The sequence below is a fragment of the Podarcis tiliguerta genome (genome assembly GCF_965153285.1).
Source record: "Podarcis tiliguerta genome assembly, chromosome: 11".
Lineage (NCBI taxonomy): Eukaryota > Metazoa > Chordata > Lepidosauria > Squamata > Lacertidae > Podarcis > Podarcis tiliguerta.
In genome coordinates, this window is record NC_139544.1 from 45,379,242 (window position 1) to 45,398,456 (window position 19,215).

Sequence of the window (19,215 nt, forward strand, 5' to 3'; positions counted from 1 at the left end):
CATGGGGGCTAGGGATTACTAATGGCATCCTTGCAAAACTGCAGTTCCTAGAAGCTATTTTAGCAATGACAATTATATCACCTTTCCTCATGTATCTTAAACTAGTGGATAATGGGTCCAAGCATATACCTGCAGGTTGTTTATAGTGCTGATTCAGATAACAATATCTATAAAGTTGAAAATTTTAGGTTAAGTGGAAACATTGCTAGAACATTATGCTGTAGGTGAAACTTGCATGCTGTATTAGGGCTACGATTTGTTCCATTTAGCTTCTTGGGTGGAATGTCACCACCTCATGTCAGAATTTTGTTCATTTCCTCCCGCAAAACAACTTCATTAATACAAATGAGTTCTTGCTTATGTATTGAAACAGTGCTGGTAAATTCCTCTGAGACATGACTGTTCATAACATTGTCCTCTCACAGTGTTGAAGGCCACACATGATGCCTTCATGTACTGAATGACCCTCTGAATAGCCTCTAGGTGTGGTGGTAATGCCTGGGGGCTGCTTGTCAACAAACACTTTCGGGTTCCTAAGTTTTACTGACCTGGAATGCAAGACAACAGTTGCGATAAATCCTAAAATGTGAGAGAACTGGGGAGCAGTACATAGCTGGTATTCCACTTGGCATTTTCATAACTCAGATATAGGGAAATTCAGATATGCTAAAAGGAAGATTGCGTTATCCACTGGTCAGTGGCCATGTTGGCTAATGGAGAGTTGGAGTTCAACATCTGGGAGGGAAATGGATTCTCCATCCCTTACCCTAAGTGATAGCCGTAAGCTGCAATAAGTTTATATTGGCAGTACGTCTTGAATACCGAAGTGTCTTTTCTGTTCCAATTGTAGGGAATGGCGGTAGCAGCCCGTTCTCAAGGACAGCACAAACAGAAAGTATGGGTGAACATCTCTCTTGCTGGGATCAAAGTCATAGATGAGAAGACAGGGGTAAGTTCGGAGGAAGCCAAGCTGAACCCATTAGGAGAAACTGTCCATTCTCTTAATAAAAAAAAAAAAAAAGTGCCAATCTAACCTAAAACTTGTTGGGGTGAAGAAACTTCTAAAAATGTGCTGAACAGCAGCTTTCCCATTAGAGAAATTTCAAAGAAATGCAGAAACTGGCCCAGGCCAGTTAAGTTATCCATTTACTTAATTACCCATCCAGGTGAAGTATCTCATAGTGGTCCAAACTCTAGTGCCAAACCTCTAGTGTGGGGACTGATGTAGCTTTTCTAGCAAACCTTGACTCGTCTCACAGGTCATTTCAGCCCTATCTAGGAAATTCTGGCTGATGAACTCCAAGTGACAATTTTAATTGGGGCATTCTATTTTTTCTTGGGCTAAAGGCTATGTAAGAAACAGGCAGCTTCCAGTCCCTACTGGAGTGTGTGTGTTTGTGTGTGTGTCAATGACTTAGTGTTTACTTCTAAGCCGAAGAGTAAAACTTTACCATAAAGCACAAACTACTCCTAACAAAATAAAAAAAAATTCCTTCCAGTAACACCTTGGAGACCAACTAAGTTAGTTATTGGTATGAGCTTTTGTGTGCATGCACACTTATTCAGATAGAAAGCTCATAACAATAACTAACTTAGTTGGTCTCTAAGGTGCTACTGGAAGGATTCTTTTTATTTTGTTTCGACTATGGGAGACCAACATGGCTACCTACCTGTAACTACTCCTAACAATCTCTGTGCTGTTGCTATAATCTTCCCAGAGCTGAGATACGGTCCAGAGTTGCTTCTGGTCATAGCATGTGCACATTGCAGTGCATGCCCATACAGAGAGCCTAAAATATTTGAGCTCTATTGATGCTGACTACTTTGTTGAATGGGGAGTGCTGAAACAAAAGCTAGCTGGACTGGCAGCAGCCTTTATGGGGAAGTCAAATTTCCAGGACACATTTAAAACATGAACAAGTCATTCTCATATCAGTGCTCCCTGCTGCACCATAGAACAGGACTAGAATCATGGGCTTGGAAGAAGGTTGACTTTGGATTTGAGGTGGAGGATTCTTGACTTGTGTTAAGAGCAGTTCAATGGGACCAGTGACATAAAAGGGTAGTGAACTCTGCTGCAGATCTTCAAACAGAAGAAGAATAGGCACCTGCCGGGGGATGCTCTGCCTCTGGATTGAGCAAAGGGTGGCCTACAAGACCACCAGTGCAAGGTTTACACATTTTCAAGAGTTAAAAGTCTGGTACCATGTCATCCACTTTGATTTCAGGTTATTGAGCATGAGCATCCAGTCAACAAAATATCCTTTATAGCCCGGGATGTGACTGACAACCGTGCCTTTGGCTACGTTTGTGGAGGAGAAGGGCAGCACCAGTTCTTCGCCATCAAAACAGCACAGCAGGTAAAACTTTACATCATGGGACGAGGGGTGCCGGTGTGCTGCTCTTCAAAATAGCATTCTGGGTGCATGAACGTTCAATGCTGCACAGTACAAAATTGCAAATGGAAGCTGTCGCTCTCTACTTAAATTGCAGAGTTGACAAAATTTTCAGAGAGTATGGTTAAAACTGGGGAATCGGTTGCCACGAGTGTTTTGACCAAGAACTTAGAAGCTTAGATGTACTGTTAAATTGCTTATCTTTGAGGCTTGGCATTTGTTACATATCTAATAAGTTGCAGGGGTTGGAGAAATGTTGAGCAAGACCAGTGTGGTGTAGTGGTTAGAGACTAAGACCTGGGAGACCAGGGTTGAAATCCCCACTCGGTCATGAAGCTCATTGGGTAGCCATGGGCCAACCACCAACTCTCAGCCTGTTTGGGCATTTGTTGTTGTTTAGTCATTTAGTCATGTCCGACTCTTCGTGACCCCATGGACCAGAGCACGCCAGGCACTCCTGTCTTCCACTGCCTCCCACAGTTTGGTCAAACTCACGATAGTAGCTTCGAGAACACTGTCCAACCATCTCATCCTCTGTCGTCCCCTTCTCCTTGTGCCCTCCATCTTTCCCAACATCAGGGTCTTTTCCAGGGAGTCTTCTCTTCTCATGAGGTGGCCAAAGTATTGGAGCTTCAGCTTCATGATCTGTCCTTCCAGTGAACACTCAGGGCTGATTTCCTTCAGAATGGATAGGTTTGATCTTCTTGCAGTCCATGGGACTCTCAAGAGTCTCCTCCAGCACCATAATTCAAAAGCATCAATTCTTTGGTGATCAGCCTTTTTTATGGTCCAGCTCTCACTTCCAGGCATCACTACAGGGAAAGCCATAGCTTTAACTATATGGAACTTTGTCGGCAAGGTAATGTCTCTGCTTTTTAAGGAGCTGTCTAGGTTTGTCATCGCTTTTCTCCCAAGAAGAAGGCATCTTTTAATTTCGTGACTGCTGTCACCATCTGCAGGGATCATGGAGCCCAAGAAAGTAAAATCTAGAACTCTAAACACAGCAGGGAAATGGAACACTGGGAGAAAATGCCCCTAGTATAGGCCTTGGATTCTGTTCCTTGAATTCTATTCTACTCCATTTGGAAATGAGCTGAACTGTGAATTCCACCACAAAGTGGAAATCTAAGTCCTATCCATTCACTCACTCACTGCCTGTTATTCTCTTCTAGGCTGAACCTCTAGTAGTAGATCTGAAGGATCTATTCCAAGTAATCTATAACATGAAGAAAAAAGAAGAGGGTGACAAGCGAAAGGTAATGCTGCCTGTTGTTAAGTTTTCAGATCTTTAGCCATACCTAAGATAAATGAAACCTGCTATTGCTCTAAAGTGGCAGTGACTGAACCATGGACTTGGTTGATCTAAGATAAATCCGACATGGCTGGAAAGAGCCTGTCTAAACTTGGCAATACTACTTACTCCCAGATAAGTCCAGTCTTCAAGTACAGAAGATCAGTCAACAAGGTAATGGGGTAAAAGGGAAAATGAATTCATCTATTTGGGTTGGAAGATCTGTTCCAGGGTGAGGGTGTAAAAAAGGATGTAGGAAACAAGGTCAGCAACCCTAAAAGTATCAGTCTAGCCTGAAGGAAACTGAGCACAGGTTAAAGGACATGCTGACCTGCAGTTGCCTGCAGTGCAATCTGAGTTGCATCTCAGCAGTTCCAACATGTAATATGATATCCCTCCCCTTAAGAGAAGGGACCATAGCTTGATAGTGAAGAACATACCTTGCACAGGCAGATCCCATCCATGAGTTGGGCATGCTCTAGTTCAGGTAGCAAGTGATGGGGCAGACATTGGCCTTGGACAACTGCTGCCCATCGGAGTAGACATGGACAAATATATAAAGCTTTTCTATAAATGTTGATGGTGTGATGTCTTTTTTTTTTTCAGAATGAAGAGGCCAATAAACCTGTTGAGGTAAGAAACAAAGAAGTCTTTAGGCCTGAAAAACCGAATGCAATTGCCTGTTGGACTTTTAAGTACATTTGCTGCTTACAAACAATGTGAAAATGGGAGAAAGCTTATTCTTATTGAGTATCTGTGCAGCAGAGACCAAAATTCTCTCTCTCTCTCTCTCTCTCTCTCTCTCTCTCTCTCTCTCTCTCTCCCCCTCCCTCTCCTTTGTTCCAGAATGGCAGTGATGAAACAGCTACTGAACGAGCCGACAAAATAAAGCTGGTATGTGATTTCTTTTTTCTTCAGTATCCCCTCCCCCTCCCCCCGTCATGGGACCAGGGGGGAATCCATGTGGTTTCCAGATAGTCACTCACCCAGGCACTGACCAGCCCTGGTTGACTTCAACAAAATAGTGGCCTCTTCTGCTTTGAGACCACACCCAAGGTCCCTAGAGAGGTTTCACATATGAGCAGCCAGTTGATTGAGCAAACTGAACTACTACAGAGAAGTAGACCACAGAGACTTCGGCTTCCAAGCATGCTCTTGGTTAGATTCGAATGACCTTGTAGGCTGAGGTGTATGATAGATTTTAATTTCCTGTCCATTTTATTCTTAAAGGGTGTGGAGCAGATGGATCTATTTGGAGACATGTCTACTCCTCCTGACCTGAACAGCCCCTCAGTGAGTAGACTTGGCTTTGTACTGTTGATAGCTTTTTAAATGACTTAATGGTAGGATGAATCTTCTAAGGACTGGCCTGTCTTGTATACTTAGGGGTGGTTTCAGACGAGCAGTTGACTACCTATCCATATGATTGAACTTTTCTATATATAAATGTGAACACAGTCCCACCCCCCAGAGTAAGGTGCATGAAATTGGGCCCGTTGCCCATTTGTACCTATTAGGAATTGCCATGTTGGCAGGATGGCATTGGCTTAGTAGAGTTACCTTAGTTTAGTGGAAGAGAATATGCTTTAGAGATTGGCTCAGCCATACTAAATAAACTATTCAGGGATTCGAACACTGCCAGCAGAATCAAAGCTGTGAATCAGTATTTTAAAATCCTTACATACATGTAGCTGGATGCATTGGGTCAGGGAATATATGCAAAATTACAATGTGCTTCTCTAATATATTCCGAGGAAGGGTAGAGAAGGAAACTAGAAGTAAGAAGCACTGAGAATCCTGGCTAGATTTATGGGACAACAATTGCCTCCGTGTTCAGGCTTCCTAGTCAGATGCCTTTGGGAAGATTGCAACTCTTGGGCGCAAGGAGTTTTGGTTTTTCCAGACAGGCTGCCATGGCATTGGGGGGGGGGGAGGAAGTTGATATCCTCCTGGGCTGAACCTAAATACAAAGGTAGGCCCATGGGAGTTGGCCAAGAGCAGACTGAGGTTAGTGGTTTCCATTTGCCCTGATGGACCAGACTCCACTCAGCATTGTGTAAACATTCTTCCTTTACCACAACTTCAGAATTGATGCTCCTGATCTTCAAATCTCCTGGTTGATTTTCCAATAAGTGCACAAAATTCACCTATCAAATTTGAGGGCACGGGAGTGTGTAGGTCATAGGTTTCTTGTTTTAAGAATTGCTGGAGTCCATTGCCATTCTGCTTGCTCTGTGATTTTTAATAAGCACATGAGACTCTCTTGCACATTGTCTACAGTGTCTCTTCTGCTAATCAGTCTTCTCTCTCAAACCTAATAGGAGGAGGATAAAGAGATCCTGTTAGTGGATTTAAATTCTGAAATTGAGGCCCCTCCGACTTCTCTCAAAGAGGAGGATATTTTCTTGAATGACATCGCGCCTCCCCTACCACTGTCCAAGCTGCAGCCACCTTTCTTGCCTGACAATGCTTTCTCTGCAAATCTCAGCTTCTTCCCCACCCCAAATCCTGACCCTTTCAGGGATGACCCTTTCACGCAACCCGACCAATTGTCGCAGCCCCCAATCGATTCTTCTCTGAAGCCTCCCAGCCAGAAGATGGGAAGTGTTGTGACTAGCCCCATGGGGAGCAGTGGTATGAATGGGGATGTAGACTACTTTGGGCAAGAGTTTGACCAGATCTCCAACCGAACTGGCAAGCAGGAAATGCCGGCCAGCCAGTGGCTGCTTGAGAGTAAGCCTGCCCAACTAGCCGCGAGGACTCCAAATGGGGTGCCGGAGAGAGAACAGAACGGCTTCCCTGCCACATCCCCAGTAAATGTCTTTCTGGAGAGCTCTTCCAAAGGATTACCGGTGCAAAATGGATTACGGCTAGACTCCGATAGCAACGGCCAATTGATGTCGCATGACTCTATCACGATTAGCCCACCTCCCCAAAGCACCAAGCCAGGAAGAGGAAGGAGGACTGTTAAGGTGAACAATGGTGCATGCACAGAGTGGTGGCATGCATGTTTTCCTACTTGGACTAGGTGAAGGGATTTCCCTCCCCCTTCCTCAACAAAACCTCTGCTGGCAGAGAACTAGCTTGCCTTCGGTCCTCTTATAAGCTGTCGGTCATAGCCATAGCAAACCTTAAACTCTGTGGCTTGGCTTTCTGTGCACATCAATCATTCTTTCTAATCCTAACTTTCCTCTCTCCTCCTAATGCTGCCATGTCTCTGTAGCTCTGGTAAGTAAGACGCTTAAACTCCTAATGCATGTGTTGAATGTAGTCTTGGGGAGATCATTGGTGTAGTTCAGTAACAAGGTGTCAAGCCATTGCATCGGCCTTGCGATATAAAATATCTCTATTTGGCTGCAGCCCTTCTTGGTTGCTACCCTACAGAACTGACAGAGAATATAGTCGATCAAAAGTCGGTAACTTGTTGCCCTCCAGAAGTCTCTGGACTACAAAACCCATTGTCTCTGACCGTTGACCATGCTGGCTGGGCCTGATGGGTACTGGAGTGTAAAACGTCAGGTTCTCCATCTCTGCTGTAGATGGGAGCCCACACTCACCTTTAATAAGAATCGATTTAACTTAGATGCACACTATAGGATTCTTCAGCCATTCAGCCTATAGGACAGTTTGGGGGGGGGGTTGTAGTGCTTGTAATAGCAATCTGGGCAATGTTTAACTTCCTGTACATATATAACCATTCTGCCTGATGTGTCTTCCCCACCAACACATTTCCAGGGTTCAGCCAGTAGTGACCTGTTTGGCTCAGGCATCTTTGCTCCTGCAACAAGCACTCTGACAACTGCCGCGCCGCCTCCACCTGCACAGACCAATCCTCTAGACCTGTTCAACACTAGTGCTCCTGTAGCAGCACACATGCCTGTACTAGGTTAGTAAAGTCTGCTCTTTCCTTGAGGCAGGGATGGGGAATCCAGTTCTCAGACTACAAGTCCCATGAGCACCAGTCAGTGTGGCCAATGGCTTGTGGGGTTGTGGTCCCAACATCTAGAAGGCCATAGGTTTCCCCACCCACGGTTTAAGCTTCTTAGGTGATCCACTTTATAAGCTGAGTTGTAGAATTTCTGAAGGTTAACAAAAAAAGAAGCCCATCATAATTCTAGGGCATGATTTAAGTCCTGTAGAGACACCTAGGGGCAGAAGTACCAGTAAGCTCACTATATTTTATGGAAAGATTTCTAGACTGCCATAACAGCCTCCACAAAGTAGTATATAATTAGGGCTGCCATACGTCCAGATTTCCCCAGACATTACCGGGATTTCAAAGGCAGAATTGACATCTGGGGGAATTACCAAAATTTACCTTAAAAAACCTGCAAAGATTGCTCCGAAGTAACCGCTAGGCTAAGCTGGCTCGTTTTTGCCAACAATAGAATAATGGCAAGTAAAACTTATGGACTATGCAGAAATGGCAAAACTGACGGCAAAACTCAGAGACTCTGACAATGAGAAGCTTAAAAAAGAGTGGGAAAATTTATTGTGTATGTGCAGAAATACTGTAAACAAGTTAGTACGTTGGCAGGTTTAGATTAAGCACTTGTAAGTAGTAAGAAATTAGAGAATGCAAAGGTGTAACAAGTGGATAAAAATGGTAACAAATGCAGAGAATGATGTAAGATGTAAAGAACCAGTAGAAGGGGATGGAAGGAAGTCTTGAGGTTTAAAGAACCTGAAAAGGTTTGTAAAATAGTAGGTTTTTTTATTAGAAGTATAAATGTTAGATGGTGGTTTGATTTTGTATCCTTATTTTATTTATTATTATTTTTGAAAAAAAGAAAAAAAAATGTATTTACATGAAAAGGCACCGACAATTTTGGGGGTGTTCTGGTTTTTGCTTTTTGAAATATAGCAACCCTATATATAATTCCAAAAAAAACTTCATAATTAAGATCCTCAAGTGAACATATTACACACACACACACACCATAAATGAACAGCAAAGATCAATCCAGGCACAGAAGTTTAAATTAAATGGAGATTTGAAATGGTTAGCCTTGCAGTGCTAATATGAGGAGGGGGTGGGCAGCCACTGCATCCCCCTGTAAGTGTATCCCAGGCAGGTGTGTTCCTCCATCAGGTGCTTGTTTCTGGTAGTGGAGCTGGCACTCGTCTTTAAGGTAAGCCAAGATGAACTGAGCAAAGGAACTTGTTTGGGGGCAGGAATAAACCATTTAGGAACCATGTGGCCTTGGTAATGAGGCTCCTCTGAATGACCTGTTGGATGAGCATTTGCTCTGATTTGCTTGCACAATGTTTATGCAGAGGTTAGATTAGATCTGCTTTTTTATTGAGCATTCATCATCTTAATTTGCTTGTGGGGTGTTCACCTGGGAAGGCTAAGTTTCTAGGCATCAGCTTGAATTCCCAATATTACCAGTGGAAGGGTTTTGCCATTATACCTTTTTGAATACATTTTTCTGGGAATTTCAAGTGGGGAGAACATTGTAGCTGCTCAGGCGCTGCTTGCAGGTTTCCCATCTGATTGGCCACTGTGAGAAGTATGCTGGCCTAGATAAGCCTATGCCCTGATCTAGCGGGGCTCTTGAGTCTTTAATACAGATAGATCTAAACCTTGTGCTGGTATGTGCAATAATAATAATAATTAATTACTTATACCCTGCCCCTCTGGCCAGGTCTCCCAGACACTCTGGGTGGCTCCCAACAGAATATTAAAAACACAATAAAACATCAAACATTTTTAACTTCACTAAGATTCAGATCCTGAAGCTGAGGCTCCAATACTTTGGCCACCTCATGAGAAGAGAAGACTCCCTGGAAAAGACCCTGATGTTGGGAAAGATTGAGGGCACAAGGAGAAGGGGACGACAGAGGACGAGATGGTTGGACAGTGTTCTCGAAGCTACAAACATGAGTTTGACCAAACTGTGGGAATCAGTGGAAGACAAGAGTGCCTTGTGTGCTCTGGTCCATGGGGTCACAAAGAGTCAGACACGACTAAACAACAAAGCAGGGCTGCCTTCAGATGTCTTATAAAAGTCATGTAGTTGTTTATTTCCTTGACATCTGATGGGAGGGCCTTCCACAGGTTAGGCACCACCACCGAGAATGCCCTCTGCCTGGTTTCCTGTAACCTCACTTCTCTCAGGTAGAGAACCAACAGAAGGCCCTGAGAGCTGGACCTCAGTGTCTGGGCTGAACGATGGAGATGGAGATGCTCCTTCAGGTATACTGGGCCGAGGCTGTTTAGGGCTTTAAAGGTCAGCACCAACACTTTGAATTGTGCTTGGAAACATACTTTCTCCCCGAACTAAGGTGTTTGTGGAGTTGCCTGATGAGAGAGCAGCATAATTTAATCGAAGTGTGGGCTTTTTCTCCCCAGGTGGCCTGCCCTCAACTGCTTCTCCTACACCAGCCTGGGGTCCCCAACCTGCAATCTTCAACCAGCCTTCTTCAGCCTTTTCTGGATCTGTTCTGGGTGTTCAGCCAGCAAGCTTCTCTCAGCCTCTTGGCTTTGACGCTGCTCCACAAGCTCCCAGCTGGAGTCAGCCACCATTGTCCTTGGGAGCCCCGATCCAGGCTCCAGCTCCCGACCTCTGGGGTCAGCCTGTACGGGTTCCTCCTCCTAATGCGTGGGTCCAGCCCTCCAGCACTGGCAACCCTTTCCAGCCCTCCATATTCCCACCTCCGCTCGCAGCCCAGGGCCCCTCTCTGCTGCCTGCTAGAAGTCCTCCACAGTTGCCTCCCAGAACTGCACCTCAGAAGGAGTTGCCCAAGAAGGAAAGCGACGCCTTCACTGCTTTGGATCCGCTGGGTGATAAGGAAATAAAGGACGTAAAAGCCATGTTCAAAGACTTCCAGCTGGCGAAACTGCCCGCCGTGCCTGCAAGGAGAGCAGAGCAGCAGCAACAACAAGGTCTGTCGGAAGCTTCTGGAGCCTTTGCCAGTTATTTCAGTAACAAAGTTGGGGTTCCTCAAGAGTTGGCTGACCACGATGACTTTGAAGCCGGCTGGCTGGCTACAAAAACTGGTGGTAAATCTGCTATATTCCTTGAGGGAACCTTAAAGAAGTGATCTTTCTCCTCCCCTCACAGAATACGCATACAGTGGAACCTCGGTTGTCGAACGTAATCCGTTCCGGAAGACAGTTCTGAAACGTCTGACAACCGAGGCGCAAAGGGCTGTTGGGAATTTCCATTGAGAAAATTGAAAAACATGCAGCGGAAGCCGTTTGGCTTCCAAGGCGCGTTCGAAAATGGAAGCATTTACTTCCGGGTTTTCAGCATTCGGCTTCCAAAACGTTCGGCTTCCAAGGTGCTCAAAAACCGAGGTTCCACTGTATTTTAGTGGACATGCTGCATATTTTAAAGTAGTCTCTGGGGCAGGTGGATGTGTGCTTTAACCTGGGATGGGCAGATGGTTAGCATCTTCTTTTTGGGCCCGTGGGCACATTTGAAAACTGGAGGAACAATCGTGGGTGCCATGCTACACCACAACTGAAGTAGAAAGCTTGCTTCAGTGACTAATTTCAGGGTGATGATGGTAAGAGGACTTTATGGGCCCCAGAGAAGGCCTCTGTGGGCACAGTCCATCCCTGCCAGGTGCCATATTGGCTGCTTAAGAAGCCTTGCCTATGAATTCTGTGCATGTGTAAACTAAATGGTGATGTCCACTGATACACATGCAATGTGTGCCCTCAGCAGAAAAACACAGCACTTGGTGCCAAGTGTGGCTGTGTTATGTGAAATGGGTGGCTTACAGTGTCTTTCAAGTGATGGTTTAAAAATAAGTCTGTTCTGCATTGCAGTGCCACCAAATCCTGTTCTCAGGCCAAACGCTGTGCCAGCTGCCAAGCCTGCTGAAGACCTATTTGAAAACCCTTTCAAGACAGACCCTTTCGCCGTTCCATCGCTAAACTCGGTAAGTGGCAGAGCAAACTTGTATGTATCTGTGGCTGTACTTCTGTTGGCTGTAAATTATGGACCACTTCTTTCTCCAGAGTTGAAGCACTCCTGGGGTCCTATTGCCTTCTAACAAAAGCTGGCACTGTCCCCAGTTAACCCAAGTACAGGTGGCTGGATAACTCTAAAATTATCTGTCTTGGCTCTTGCTATTCGAACATGACAGTGTGATCAAAAGTGTTTATAGTGTAGCTTAAAGCTGGCAGTCTGTACAGATAAGAGTGTGTTAACACCAACCACTGTGGTTTATTCATTGAAGGCTCCATGCATATTTATTTAAAAAAGAGGATAGATGTAAGAATAATCAAGCACCCTTCGACCCGTGGTTAGAAGGGAAGGCAACGTGCTTGTTAGCCAACAGCCTGCAGACTGCACTGATCCTTGACCAAAATAATTGGCAGGGGTTGTAGGTTTGCATAATTCAGTGGCATAAGCAGCACTTTGCTGTAAGACCAAACCACCATAGTATATGGTGCCATATTGGAAGCACTGTGCATTCTTTTTCCTCCTCCACCTCCACCTCCTCTCTCTCTCTCTCTCTCTCTCTCTCTCTCTCTCTCTCTGTGTGTGTGTGTGTGTGTACACACGCACACACACACACACACACCAATAACACAATACCCAACACCCAATCAGGCCCTTCACCCTGGAGGGTGTGGGAGAATAATTTCTGAAGGTGCCTTGAATGGAACTGTTGCTTGCATCGCCCGTCACCTGCAAGAGATCTGTACTCTAGATATTGCAGCTGGTGATGGGGGTTGATGTCCCAACCACAACTCTCACTTAAGAAGCATGAACTGCCTCTGAACAAGCTGCTGCAACCTTACTGGATGTGAGAAGCTTAGATCAAATAAGATATTTGCCAACTCAACATAGCTGGCAAGCATAGGGTATTCAAGTATTTGCAACTTGCCTGCAAAAAGACTTCCAAATTGTGCATAAATAAAGCAGCCTCCTTCTTTCTAGACTGCCGTGCCGCACCAGCTGGCTTCTGCTCCATTTGGTGATCCTTTTGGAAACCCGTTTGCGTAAGCTTGATAGGTAAGTGTCTCTTAGAGGGGGTGGCTGTTGATCCTGAACCTGACACGATCTAAAAAAGGCAAAACAGGGGTCATGCTAGGAGGTAAAAGAGGCAACTGTGTGGAGAGTCAATGTGGGTTAGCAGTTAGAGTTTTGAGCTGGGATCTGGGAGACCAGGATTCAAACCACCACAATTGGTGTTGTGTCATTTAGGGCTTTATAAATGTTGGGACCGTGAGCTCCTTACATTGCACACAGATGTGAACAGGCTACCAAAGTCACAACTCTGGCTGTACCAATGGACATTCTAGTGGCTGAGTCCTGCACTAAAGGGCAGTCCCAAAGCATTATAGAAAACCAGCTGTGAGGTCATCTGAGCATGGAGCTATGGTTTGGTTACGCCATCCACAAATGGTGGCAGCAGGCAAGCCAGGTCAGCTGGTGAAGGATCAAGAAGCACCCAGAACAAAATATGTATACTGCTTCGGTGGGGAGTAAGCCTTGCCCAGAGCAGGATGGACACCAGTTTTGGTCCTTAATGTTGCTCAGTAGGGATATGGTGCTAAGTAAGGAGATGGCTATTAGCTCAGAAGATCTGGTTCGCATGTGAATGGTCTTTGGTTCAGTCCCCAGCATCTTTAGGTAGGCCTGGAAAAGATTCCTTCCTGGAAACCTAGAGGGCAGCTGCCAGACTGTGTAGAATATACTGCAGTATCTGGACCAATGGTTGTTGTTTTTTAAATTATTATTATTATTAAATAATTTATTTATACCCTGCCCATCTGGCTGGGTTTCCCCAGCCAATCTGGGTGGCTCCCAACAGAATATTAAAAACATGATAAAACATCAAACATCAAAAAACTTCCCTAAACAGGGCTGCCTTCAGATGTCTTCTAAAAGTCAGATAGTTGTTTATTTCCTTGACATCTGGTGGGAGGGCGTTCCACAGAGCAGGCGCCACTACTGAGAAAGCCCTCTGCCTGTTTCCTTGTAACCTCACTTCTCGCAGTGAGGGAACTGCCGGAAGGCCCTCGGCGCTGGACCTCAGTGTATGGGCAGAACGATGGGGATGGAGACGCTCCTTCAGGTATACTGGACCGAGGCCGTTTAGGGCTTTAAAGGTTAGCAACAGCACTTTGAATTGTGCTTGGAAACGTACTGAGAGCCAATGTAGGTCTTTCAGGACCAGTGTTATATGGTCTCAACAACCACTCCCAGTCACCAGTCCAGCTGCTTAAGTAGTTTCCTACATACTACGGTTATAACAACATTCAGTGCTATCTTCATACCAGCCATTTACAGGACTACTATATTCCGAACCACATAATCCAAAAGCACCCCAGCAAAAAAAAAGTGATGGTAAAGATTGACTTTTTGCATGCTGCTGCTGCTGCTGCTGTAGTATCTACTCCCATTTGCACATCCCATTCTTACCCATTACTTTTCAGTAGTTCCACATAGCAAACCCCAAGAGAGCAAGTTTCATGTGACTCAGCCCAGTGGTGCTAACCATCTCCCTCTCGTTCTCTTCACCCAGGAATGAGTGCAAACCAGCAGAGGAATAACTGGACTGCCCATGGTGCAAGGATGTGATGAATAACTGGATGCCCTCCCCTGTTACTGTCTTCACTCTGCATGCATTATCTGCCTCATTCTTCGCCATCCACTTTTGGATTGCAGTACGGTGCAATGAGTCCTTGGATTGTAGCCATCGGAAGCCGAGGAAGGAATCTGCTAGAGACCAAACTGGAATTGGGTGGCGAACTTCAGCCCAAGTGGATTTAACTAACTGAACACTGTGGTGTCTCCTAGGCCTTCAGCCAACTTCACATTTTGTCAAGGCTTGGATGAACCTTGGCTGTAAATGGGGCTTTTACTGAACTTCCTTCTAGGATGAGAAACTGCACAGACTAGTATTCACCTCCACACAAGGGGAAAGAGCCGGGATATGAATTCGCAGCACTGAGTCACCTAGAACATAAAATGGTCTCTTGTACGTCTCCCAGCCTTAACTGCAAGCTTTAAAAACTGGACAGAGCTCAATTTCACACCCTCTCTGCCTCGAGCAATGTCAAAGTGAAAGCATGTTTGAATTGTTATGAAGATCATTCAAAACCATATTTGACTTGTAATGGGGAGGTTCCAAAAGTGTAATGACTGACTCTTAATGTCCATGCAGGCTGGCTGTGGTCATAGTCGAGAGATACACCTTGGAAGTGATTTTTTTAAAAAATGCATCTAGTGTGTTGACTATTAACCCTCTAGCAAGATTCTTCAAACCAGGGTTGAAAAAGGATGGTTGCAGAAATAGATGGGTGTCCTTTAAAGAAGGGGGTGGGTCCTGTGAATGTACTATCACTTGTAAAAATTGAAAAGCAACTGTACTTGGAGCAAGCAAAAATTGCAATCATGGCAATCAAGGTTTAGTATAGCTAGAACTCTATGCAGAGTGACAATGCGTTAAAACAAGGGGCTTAATAACAAACTGAGCAGAACTGATGCAAGAGCATTGTGTGTGTCTCCTTTACAGCGTTTATCAGCGCAAACTTGAAAATGGTATCCATGTTTAAATGGCCAGATAAATGCATAATGGGAGATCTGCTTTCTAGTAAACACTTTGTCTGTAGTGACCTGTTCTGCCGGTGAATTATGCAAATCTGCTCTGTACATATTCTACTGCACTTTTCCTGTAATGCAAAACAAAGCTATCAATTTATATGTATTTGTCTCTGACTGGAAATGTAGGAATTTTTGGATTGTGTTACATTGTAAAAAGTAGTCAAATACTCTGACAATTAAATGTAACTTCATTTCAAAAGCGGCCTCTGCCTCTAGGGAGTTCGGTGAAAACTTTTAACGTGGTTTTCCAGAAGCAGGACTCTTTGTTTTCATATGATAGTAGTTTTACTTGGGTAGCCTGAGTCTAAGTCATTGAACAGGTGTGTAAAAGCATTTGTAGCTAGAAGCTTATAAAAGCCTGGGGTCCTTGAATCACCTAGAATGTAGACCCACATTGATAGAGTACTGTTTCCCTCAGTGCGCCAGTATGCAATTTAGGCGGGTGCAGCGTGTCAAATCATAAGCCAACTTTTTGGGACCAGGGCACATTTGGAACTCTGAAAAATTGTGGGTGTCAGTCATAAAATGGCTGCCATAGTGAAATGCCACAACACAAAATGGCCGCCCCACTTCACCGTGTCAAAAATTGGGACATGCGTCTTCTGGGATGCACTCCCGGGTGAGTCACGTGACCTGCGCCGCGATCTCACCCCCCCCCCCAAAAAGCACTTTTTCAGGACAAGAGTGTGGCACCAAAAATGGCCTTTGTGATCTTGTGAGAAAAAGGGGGTGTCCTTTTTCCCCCAGGACGTTTGGCGTGAAAATGTGCTCCCCACTAGCCACCTGCCCAGTTGGAGTGAGAGTGCACCTACATCAGCCACTGCCGTTCATGGGGAAAGCTCCTTGCATCTCTCTGTTGCTAAAGAATGGATGGGACAGTTTGCTAAGCCTGCTAGAGCAAAATATACATCAGGAGGCTTAGTTTGGTCAGAATTAAATATACACTTCCAGAGTTAACACTAAATAAACTACTTTTGGTAAATGAGTCACCATAGCTGCTAGAGGGTCGTGAAAATTTGTGTCCCAGGCTTTTTAGATTTGTCTCCCCATGTACTATCTGAAACCAAAGGAGCGCATTAGCTGCCAGATGTGAAATATATTGGCATTATTTTTCGCTCTCCTACCCCACTATTGGGGTCCAAAGAACATTGGATGCAGTCCACAGGATGCGGGCTTAACTGATAACAGCAGTATGCTGCTATTGAAAATATGGCTCTCAGCTAGGTTCTCGCTGCTGCCTCAAACTTGGGGTAAAGGCTTGCAACATAGCTGGTGGTACAACAGTTAATATTTGGCTTTGACATCCTTGTCAAAGTGTTGGTGCTGACCTTTAAAGCCCTAAATGGCCTCAGTCCTATATACCTGAAGGAGCATCTCCACCCCCATTGTTTAGCCCAGATACTGAGATCCAGTGCCAAGGGCCACCTGGCAGTTCCCTCATTGCAAGAAGTGAGGTTACAGGGAACCAGACGGAGGGCCTTCTCAGTAGTTGTGCCTGCCCTGTGGAACGCCTGCCCATCAGATGTCAAGGAAATAAGCAACTATCCTATTTTTAAAAGACATCTGAGGGCAGCCCTGTTTAGGGAAGTTTTTAATATTGAATGCTGTATTGTTTTTAACACTCGATTGGGAGACACCCAGAGTGGCTGGGGAAACTCAGCCAGATGGGTGGGGTATAAATGATATATTATTGTGTGATGTGCACCAAGATTGTAGTCCAGCAATAACTGGAGAGCACCAGGTTGGCAAAGGTCGGTTTACACAAAGGGCAGCTTGGTGGTAGCACACAAGCTTTGCATACAAAGATCCCTGGCATCTCCTTGCGGGAAAGGGCTGCCCTCTGAAACCATGGACAGCTACCACCAGTCAATGGAGATAATACAATGTTGGATAGATTTAATAGTCTAGCCGGGTAGAAAATGGCTTCCTATGCGCTGTCAGACTGGTAGTAATTCACTGGGCTCTCCTGATCCTTTCAACTGGAGACATTGGCAATGGCATTTTGATTTTTTGTGTGTGTAAACCAGATTTAACCCACGACTGTGCCAAAGTTCTTTCCCACTATGGCTGTGGGAATCACAAGGTTCTCTTTTTGGAGCATGTTTCCTGAGTGTCCTGCACTGTTGGAGATTCCCTCCTCACCTGCCCTTTTTGCCTCAAAAGCTTCGTTCTAAGCTGCAAAAAAAAATTTGTTCGAAGTTGCTTCCCCAACTACCGAGTTCAGGATGAAGTAAGTGCCACAAACAACCAGCTAGTAAATGTTTAATTTTTCTTTTGATTGGACGTGATTGCTAAAGAATCGGATGTCCCTCTGTATCTCTGAAAAGTAAACAATCTTACTCCAAACAAGGGCATATTTAAAAGGGACTTTGTCAAACCTTCTGTACAACCAAGTTGAGTTTAAGATTACTGCATAACTATTCCTGCAGAAGTATGCAGGTATGGCACAGTGGCTCAGAAGGGAAGCCAGATCTTGCAGTGCCTTGAACTAACACTAATCTCTGCTGCCTAATACTCTGTGGTGGATTTATGACTGGCTTCCTCAGACTTGGCCCTCCAGATGCTTTTGGCCTACAACTCCCATAATCCCTAGCTAGCCGGACCAGTGATCAGGGATGATGGGAATTGTAGTCTCAAAACATCTGGAGGGCCAAGTTTGAGGAAGCGTGATTTATAGCATCTCAAATGTGTTTTCATTGGCCTCTGTGCCACATACAACTCCCTCTTGAATCAAGCAACTGCATGGATCCTGCTCAGCGATGCTACAAGCCCCACCAATCTAACCTGCCCACCCTCTTTGGGGGGGGTGAATATTCCACTAACCGTGGCACGTTCTGATGTCTGGTTTCAGTATTTGTGTAACTCTGGAAGTGTATACAGTGGCACCTCGGGTTAAGGACTTAATTTGTTCCAGAGGTCCGTTCTTAACCTGAAACTGTTCTTAACCTGAAGCACCACTTTGGCTAATGGGGCCTCCTGCTGCTGTCATGCCGCCGGAGCACGATTTCTGTTCTCATCCTGAAGCAAAGTTCTTAACCCGAGGTAATATTTCTCGGTTAGCAGAGTTTGTAACCTGAAGCGTATGTAACCCGAGGTACCACTGTACTCAATTCTGACCAAACTAAGCCTCCCGATATGTATTTTGCTCTAGGAGACTGACTTTGGTCAGAATCAAGCATACACTTCCAGAGTTAAATACATTACTTTTGATAAGTGAGCCTCCATGAGGGAGGGCTGTGAAAATTTGCATCCCAGGCTTTTTAGACTCTTCTCCCCATGTATTAAAGGTAAAGGACCCCTGGATGGTTAAGTCCAGTCAAAGGCGACTATGGGGAGCCAGCGTTTGTCCACAGACAGCTTTCTGGGTCATGCGGCCAGTATGACTAAACTGCTTCTGGCGCAACAGTGATGGAAACCAGAGCACATGAAAATGCCTTTTACCTTCCTGCCGCAGCGGTACCTATTTATCTACTTGCACTGGCGTGCTTTCAAACTGCTAGGTTGGCGAGAGCTGGGACAGAGCAATGGGAGTTCACTCCGTTGCGGGGATTTGAACTGCCGACCTTCTGATCAGCAAGTCCAAGAGGCTCAGTGGTTTAGACCACAGCGCCACCGCTTCCCTGGCTCTTCTCCCCATGTACTGTCTGAACCCAAAGGGGTGCATCAATTGCCAGGTGTGATTCCCGCCCCCACCCCCAGCTTTCTTACCCCACTATAACTAGCAAAAGGTTTTGGGCTGGCTCATAGAAGACTCTCTCCTTGTTTTGTTTTGGGTGCCCAGGGTGGTCAGCACTTAACGGTAACTGATAATCCTGGTGACTTCACTAGGGACTCGTGAAATGCTCCAGTTAAGTGGTCTAACTTGTTTTTGGGTGTGCCTACTGCGTTCTTTTTTTCCGCATTCTTGCAAAGGTTCCTGATGTGCTTTGCTTTTACAATAAAACAGTGCTGCTTT

At 45.2% G+C, this 19,215-nt stretch overlaps 1 protein-coding gene across 4 annotated transcripts in view; it reads left to right on the plus strand.

Moving 5' to 3' along the window:
* The window catches only part of DAB2 (DAB adaptor protein 2), a 35,784-nt gene extending 20,325 nt beyond the window's left edge, over positions 1 to 15,459 (plus strand). Inside the window, exons 4-15 of one of the 4 annotated variants that reach the window (XM_083402813.1) lie at positions 851 to 949; positions 2,229 to 2,360; positions 3,569 to 3,652; positions 4,294 to 4,320; positions 4,534 to 4,581; positions 4,918 to 4,980; positions 6,009 to 6,659; positions 7,423 to 7,573; positions 10,043 to 10,693; positions 11,468 to 11,580; positions 12,588 to 12,662; positions 14,179 to 15,459. In XM_083402813.1, the coding sequence (XP_083258939.1) occupies positions 851 to 949; positions 2,229 to 2,360; positions 3,569 to 3,652; positions 4,294 to 4,320; positions 4,534 to 4,581; positions 4,918 to 4,980; positions 6,009 to 6,659; positions 7,423 to 7,573; positions 10,043 to 10,693; positions 11,468 to 11,580; positions 12,588 to 12,653 (2,085 nt within the window). In that variant the 3' untranslated portion in view covers positions 12,654 to 12,662; positions 14,179 to 15,459. The remainder of the gene's footprint in view (positions 1 to 850; positions 950 to 2,228; positions 2,361 to 3,568; positions 3,653 to 4,293; positions 4,321 to 4,533; positions 4,582 to 4,917; positions 4,981 to 6,008; positions 6,660 to 7,422; positions 7,574 to 10,042; positions 10,694 to 11,467; positions 11,581 to 12,587; positions 12,663 to 14,178) is intronic. The other 3 variants (XM_083402814.1, XM_083402815.1, XM_083402816.1) reach the window with 3 other exon arrangements.
* The last annotated feature ends 3,756 nt before the right edge of the window (positions 15,460 to 19,215 follow it).